Below are 7,426 nucleotides of genomic sequence, written 5' to 3' on the forward strand. Positions count from 1 at the left end.
TTTGGTAGGATAATGGCCTTAGATGCTTGAAGGTTAACCTTGTGCGTGGTAGGGTGAAACCCATTGGCAATGGCTCTGTAGATCAGTAGAGGCCACCACGAGTGCAAGCGTCCAGTGAATCCGATCTTAGTATATGTATCCAGATAATTGAGTCATAGTGTCCTGTGTGTTTGCTGTAACTTGATTTCTCTGTGCCTACTGTGCTGCATGATTGAACTGTTTAATTACTTGTCTGCTATACCCTGATAAAAAAAATTATATTGCATTAGCTTACCCTTGCGTTTCTGTTTATGTTCCTATTATGTTTTCTCTTTTGCGATGATCACCCTTGGTGGGAGCAGATGGAGGAAATTCTGGGAGTATGCCTGGTGGTAGCAGTGGCGCAGCTTAGGGGATCTGTTTGTGTGCCTCTCAGGAGCATTCTATGGCCCTAGTGCCTTTGTAACCCCTAGCTCTAGGAGCTTTTCTTTTGCATAACTATGAATCTGGTTGTTTCTGTTTTGGCTATGGCATGGTTGTATGCCTAGAACCCTTTTCAAGTACTCGTTTGGATGACTGTAAAAGTGAATTCTCTGTCTATGGTTTTCATCAGTTTGCCTTGCTCTCTATTATTATGATCATGTGATATTTTATTAAGTAGTCGATTCTATTTAAATGGGATGTCATATTTTTATGGTATCAAAGCCTTCGTTCCTGTCTGTGGGCTATGTGTTTGCTTAGCTTCCGTTGTAGCCTTCTTGTCATGCTTAGATAAGTTTCTAGTGTAACCAAGTTCTGATGGTTCTTTCTGTGTGTCCAGCCTCCACCTCCTTAGGGCGATGGGCAAGATCTGGCTAGGGCGATCGAGGCAATGGCTGCTGCTTTGACCCAGCAAAGCAATGCCATGTTGCAGCAGCACGAGGTGGCGATGCAGCGCCAGGAAGCCTCTCTTGAGCAACAGAACTTTGTGATGCAGCAGATGGAGGCTGCTAGGCATGCTGCTGAGGACGCTCAGAGGCAGCACATGGATGCTCTCCACCAGTTAGGGGAGAATGCTGTTGGTGCTCAGATGTATGGTCCTCATCCCCAACCTCCACCCCCTGAATGGAGTTTGGAAGACTTCTTGAAGCACCAACCCGCCAAGTTTGATGGCAAGACGAGTCCCGATCAGGCGGACCAATGGATGAAGGATATGGAGCGCATCTTTGATGCCAAGAGGTGCCCCGATGAGAGCAGGCTTGCTTTCACTGAGCATTGGTGGGCCAGCATGAGGCTAGTGATGGAAGAGAAGCATGAGGATATCACATGGGAGACCTTCAAGAGGAGGTTCCTATCTGAGTATTTCCCTGATAGTGTGAGGTACGCTAAGGAGGTAGAGTTCCTCCAACTGACACAGGGGAACAAGTCAGTAGCTAAGTACGCCGAGAGGTTCAAGCATCTGGGGCGTTTCTACACCATGCCGCTCGATGAGGAGTGGCGTTGCAGAAAGTTTGAGAATGGTCTTAGAGGAGACATTCGCTTGATGGTGGACCCGTTGTCCATCAAGGACTTTGCGGCCTTGGTAGAAAAGGCCAGGGTCATGGAGCGGATGAAGGTAGAGGTGGAAGCCTAGCAGCAGCCACAACAGAGAGTTAGTGGACCATCTGGGTCCAGGCTGAGAGTTGATGAGAAGAAGAAGCCGTATGCTAGGCCTCATCCACATCCACATGGGTCTAGAGGCTTTTCTTCCCCTCCCAGCAAGATCCAGTGCCACCACTGCGGAGGACCACACTGAAGAGTTTTTGCCCGCAGCTATCGAGTTTCCGCAGGTGCAACCATTGTGGCAGGGAGGGCCACTTTAGTAGGGACTGTCCCACTTTGAGGAGGGCAGTGGCACGACCTTCATCACAGACTCCGAGCCAGACTTCTGGTCAGACTCAGCAGAGGAGGGGAGGCAGCAAGCCTCAAGCTACAGGCATGATTTTTGCAATGACCGGGTCAGAGGCAGCAAGTGCAGGTAACCTCGTCGTTGGTTGTTGTGTGATTTCTGGCAAAGCTTGTTGTGTTCTTTTTGATTCTGGAGCGACACACTCGTTTGTGTCAGAGTCTTGTGTGCGGGAGTTGGGTCTTCCGGTGTGTGAGCTACCGTTTGACCTAGTGGTATCTACCTCGACATCTGGGTTGGTTAGGACTTCTTCTGTGTGTGCTAGATGTCCAGTTGAGGTAGAGGGACGCGTATACAAAGTCAATCTCATATGCCTCCCTCTGCAAGGGCTAGATGTGATCTTGGGAATGGATTGGCTCTCTGCCAATCATGTTCTCATAGACTGTCGGGAGAAGAAGTTGTTGTTCTCCAACTCAGAGGAGCCTGAGTTGTTGTCTTCTCATGGGGTTATGAAGGAAATTCAGAGCGGCGCACAGTGTTATATGATCTTTGACAAGATAGAGGTTGAGAAGGAGGAGAGGATCACCGTGATACCAGTGGTCAGGGACTTTGAGGATGTGTTCCCCGAAGAGGTACCAACTTTACCCCCGAGGAGAGAAGTTGAGTTCTCCATAGATTTGGTACCGGGAGCTGGCCCTGTGTCGATAGCTCCTTACCGCATGGCCCCAGCGAAGTTGGTGGAGTTAAAGAAGCAGATAGAAGGATTGTTTGAGAAACAGTTTAGACGGTCGAGTGCTTCGCCGTGGGTAGCGCCCGTCTTGTTGGTAAAGAAGAAGGATGGCGACTCGAGGTTGTGTGTGGATTATAGGCAGCTAAACAAGCTGACTATCAAAAACAAGTACCCCTTGCCAAGAATAGATGATTTGATGGATCAGCTACATGGGGCGTTAGTGTTCTCCAAGATTGATCTCCGATCAGGTTATCATCAGATTCTGGTGAAGGCAGAAAACGTAGAGAAGACTGCTTTCAGATCCAGATATGGGCACTTCAAGTATGTTGTCATGCTATTCGATGTGACTAATGCCCCGACTTTGTTCATGGACTACATGAACCGGATCTTCCGCCCGTTTCTAGATAAGTTTGCCGTGGTCTTCATAGACGATATACTGATATACTCCAGGACGCATGAGGAGCATGCCGAGCACCTGAGGATAGTGCTTGGTATCTTGAGGGATAAGCAACTATTTTCCAAGTTGTCGAAGTGTGATTTCTAGATGAGAGAGGTGCAGTTCTTAGAGCACGTAATATTAGCTTAGGGCATAGTTGTGGATCCAGCTAAGGTGGAGGCCGTGATACAGTGGGAATATCCCAAGTCTGTGACCGAGATTCGGAGCTTCGTGGGTTTAGTTGGCTACTACAGGAGGTTTATAGAGGGGTTCTCCAAGATAGTGGCACCCCTAACACAGCTAACCAGGAAAGACCAACCGTTTGCATGGACTGATAGGTGTGAGGAGAGCTTCAAAGAGCTTAAGCAGAGGCTGACGAGTGCTTCAGTGTTGGTAATCCCGGATGTGAGTAAACCCTTTGAGGTCTACTGTGATGCCTCTCATCAGGGCCTTGGGTGTGTCTTGATGCAAGAGAGGAAGGTGGTGGCTTATGCTTCAAGGCAGTTGAAGGTTCATGAGAAGAACTACCCCACTCATGACCTAGAATTAGCAGCAATGGTTTTTGCTTTGAAAATCTGGAGGCACTACTTGTATGGTGCACAGTTCCGTGTGTTTAGTGACCACAAGAGTTTGAAGTGTCTCTTTGATAAAAAAAGAGTTGAATATGAGGCAGAGGCGGTGGATAGAATTTTTGAAGGACTACGACTTTGAGCTTCTCTATCACCCAGGGAAGGTGAATGTGGTGGTAGACGCACTGAGTAGGAAGACCGTGCATGTGGCACACCTGATGATAAAAGAGATAGAGTTGCTTGAGAGCTTCAGAGACATGAAGCTACAGTTTGAGCTGGAGCCGGAATTCATTAGGTGTAGCACCTTGGTTATATCTAGTGACTTCCTAAGCTTGATTAAGGAGAAGCAAGCACAAGATGCTAGTTTGCAGAGGGTAAAAGAGCTACTTGGGTCGGATCAGGCCAAGGAGTTTGCCTTGGGTAGTGATGGTGTGCTGAGGTTCAGAGGCAGGGTCTGTGTACCAGATGATGTTGATTTGAGAAGATTGGTCCTTGAGGAAGGACATAAGAGTCGTTTTAGTCTGCACCCTGGCATGACTAAAATGTACCAAGACCTCAAGGAAAACTTTTGGTGGCAAGGCATGAAAAAGGAAGTTACATAGTTCGTATCAGCCTGTTTGACTTGTCAAAAGGCTAAGGTGGAGCATCAGAAACCTGGTGGAACGCTTCAGCCCTTGGATATTCCGGTGTGGAAGTGGGATAACATAGCTATGGATTTTGTTACCCACTTGCCTCGCACTGTGAGAGGGCATGATGCTATATGGGTGGTGGTGGATCGACTAACGAAGAGTGCTCACTTTTTGGCAGTGAATCTCAGAATGTCTATGGCCAAGTTGGCCCAGCTCTACATCCGAGAGATAGTGAGACTTCATGGAGTGCCCAGTAGCATAGTGTCTGACAGAGACCCCCGGTTCACTTCGAGGTTCTGGCAGACGCTACAGGAGGCTATGGGTAGCAGGCTGAGGATGAGTTCTGCTTGTCATCCTCAGACAGATGGCCAGTCAGAGAGGGTGATTCAGTCCTTGGAGGACTTGTATCTTGGACCACCTTGGCAGTTGGTATGAGGTGTTACTGCTGGTGGAGTTCACCTACAACAATAGTTACCAGGCGAGTATAGGGATGGCGCCATATGAGGTTTTGTATGGGAGGAGGTGTAGGACTCCCTTATGTTGGTACTAGGATGGTGAGTCGGTTTTGGTAGGACCTAAGTTGTTGCAACAAACCACAGAGAAGGTGCAGTTGGTGAGGGATAGGTTGCAGGCATCTCAGAGTCGGCAGAAAGCATATGCAGACCGGAGGAAGAGGCCCTTAGAGTTTAAGGCTGGGGAGCATGTGTTCTTGAGGGTGACCCGAACCACTGGCGTGGGGAGGGCTATCCGCTCAAGGAAGTTGTCTCCTAAGTTCTTGGGTCCGTATCAGATCTTGAGGAGGATAGGACCCGTGGCTTATGAGATTGCATTGCCACTCCAGTTGGTTAATTACACCCAGTCTTCCATGTCTCACAGCTACAGAAGTATGTTTTTGACCCGTCACATGTGTTGGAGGCGGAGGATATGCAAGTCAGGGAGGATCTCCGTGTAGTGGTACAGCCTGTGGCTATAGAGGACCGCCAAGTGAAGGAGCGCAAGGGAAGAGCCACTAGTCTTGTGAAGGTTATCTGGGACCGGAGGACAGGGGACTCTACCTGGGAGCTAGAGGAGGAGATGAGGAGTTCATATCCATATCTATTCTGGTAAGTTTAATTTGTCGAGGAAGAAAAATTTTTGTTGTTGGGGAGATATTGTAAGCCCCTTTTTCTGTCCCAAAAAGGGTTGGGCCTAGCCTTTCGTAGGCCCAAGGTCAGCCCTTCTGAAGGACCCCAATACCCTGTCAGCCCCCTCACAATCTCACTTTACCTTTATTTCAGAAAAATAGCTTTCCTCCCATCTCTCTCTTGTCTTCTGCTAGGGCACGAAGTCTGTCCGTCTCAGAGCAAGCAAAACCCCCTTTCTTTTTCCAGGTAAGCTGAGCTTTAGAGCTTCTGGTCCGTTCTTTTCCTTTTCCTCACTATTTGACCACGTTGGTCAAGTTAGGGTTAAGTCTCCTAACCTTGTCTTGTGCGAATCTTCTTTTTCCAGCTCACTACTCTGGCCTTGGAGCTGAAGTATTCCTTAGTTTCGAGATTGTTTGCGTTTTCGTTAGCATCTAAGCAAGGTAAGGGAAGCTATGTTTTGAGTCTTTAAGAACTATTTCCGCATCCCTTTGGTCTGTACCATGAAATTATACTTGATTGATGTTTTGGATGGTATGAACTGGCTTGTTTGCATTCTGATATGTTGCTTTTGAGTTGTATCTCTGCTGCATGTGCGTAACAGTAGGCGAGTACTGTTATTCTCGTCCAAGCGAGCTCGTCTCGCCTGGGCGAGAATAGTTGAGACTCGCCCAGGTTCTGTTCGAGCAGCTCGCCTAGGCGGAGGGCTCTTGGTTTGGGCGACACGCTGTCTTGCTCAGGAGAGAGTGACTCACCCAAGCGAGTTCTCAAAGAAGAACCTGATGTGCTTTGCTCGCGTCCTTGTCCAGGCGAAGGATTTGATTTTTGGGCGAAGGGCGATCTCGCCCAGGCGAGCTGGTCTCGCCCAAGCGAGATGCTCATAGAGTGCCACTGTTACAGGCCTCGCCTAGGCGAGAATGCATAGCCTAAGCGAGATAGTTGCTGTAGCTTAGGCGAGGACTTCTAGTCTGGGCGAGAATAGTGCAGATTCATATGTTATATTTCTAATTCCCTTGAGTGTGGCTATTTATCTCGAACGTGCATGATTATTGTGTGTTTGCATGAGTTGTGTACACTGAAAGTTGTATATTGGCATGAGTAATATATGGAAATTCTGTTTGGTTGGTTGAGAACATGCATGAGAATTAAATGTTGAGATGATAAGTGGTGGTTGTGGTATGAGAGACATGAAAATGGTATGTGATAGGCGTAATTCCATGAGTCTCGTGGGGAGACTTCATGGTGGCGTGTAGTGTATATATTAAGATATGGATTCAAGTAAGGATCACATCCTGAAACTCTAAAGGGTCAGTGAGTATCAAGTAGAGCAAACTGACCCAAGTGGTGAGAGTGGTGGGAGGCCTTAGTCTTTGGCAGGATAATGGCCTTAGATGCTTGAAGGTTAACCTTGTGCGTGGTAGGGTGAAACCCATTGGCAATGGCTTTGCAGAGCAGTAGAGGCCACCACGAGTGAAAGCGTCCAGTGAGTCCGATGTTAGTATACGTATCCGGATAATTGAGTCATAGTGTCTTGTGTGTTTGTTGTACTTGATTTCTTTGTGCCTGTTGTGCTGCATGATTGAACTGTTTAATTACTTGTCTGCTATACCCTGATAAAAAAAAATATATTGCATTAGCTTACCCTTGCGTTTCTATTTATGTTCCTGTTATGTTTTCTCTTTTGCGATGATCACCCTTGGTGGGAGCAGATGGAGGAAATTCTGGGAGTAGGCTTGGTGGTAGTAGTGGCGCAGCTCAGGGGATCTGTTTGTGTGCCTCTCAGGAGCATTCTATGGCCCTAGTGCCTTTGTAACCCCTAGCTCTAGGAGCTTTTCTTTTGCATAACTATGAATCTGGTTGTTTCTGTTTTGGCTATGACATGGTTGTATGCCTAGAACCCTTTTCAAGTACTCGTTTGGATGACTGTAAAAGTGAATTCTCTGTCTATGGTTTTCATCAGTTTGCCTTGCTCTTTATTATTATGATCATATGATATTTTATTAAGTAGTCGATTCTATTTAAATGGTATGTCACATTTAGTACAATAACATTTTCATAACTAAAAAACACTTATAATAATAACAACACTATCAACAAT

The 7,426-nt window shown here is 47.2% G+C and overlaps 1 protein-coding gene across 1 annotated transcript; it reads left to right on the forward strand.

Annotated features, from left to right (window-relative positions):
• Positions 1-850: 850 nt before the first annotated feature.
• Positions 851-6,212, forward strand: LOC114163579 (uncharacterized). The gene is made up of 8 exons (XM_085666731.1): positions 851-1,573; positions 1,696-3,064; positions 3,179-3,637; positions 3,738-4,030; positions 4,211-4,636; positions 4,758-4,922; positions 5,084-5,310; positions 5,933-6,212. Exons 1-8 carry the CDS (start codon positions 851-853, stop codon positions 6,210-6,212), a joined length of 3,942 nt encoding a protein of 1,313 aa, XP_085522857.1.
• The last annotated feature ends 1,214 nt before the right edge of the window (positions 6,213-7,426 follow it).

The sequence above is a fragment of the Vigna unguiculata genome, chromosome 9 (assembly GCF_037176805.1).
Source record: "Vigna unguiculata cultivar grain cowpea cultivar isolate G323 ecotype 2 chromosome 9, ASM3717680v1, whole genome shotgun sequence".
In the NCBI taxonomy this organism is placed as follows: Eukaryota; Viridiplantae; Streptophyta; class Magnoliopsida; order Fabales; family Fabaceae; genus Vigna; species Vigna unguiculata.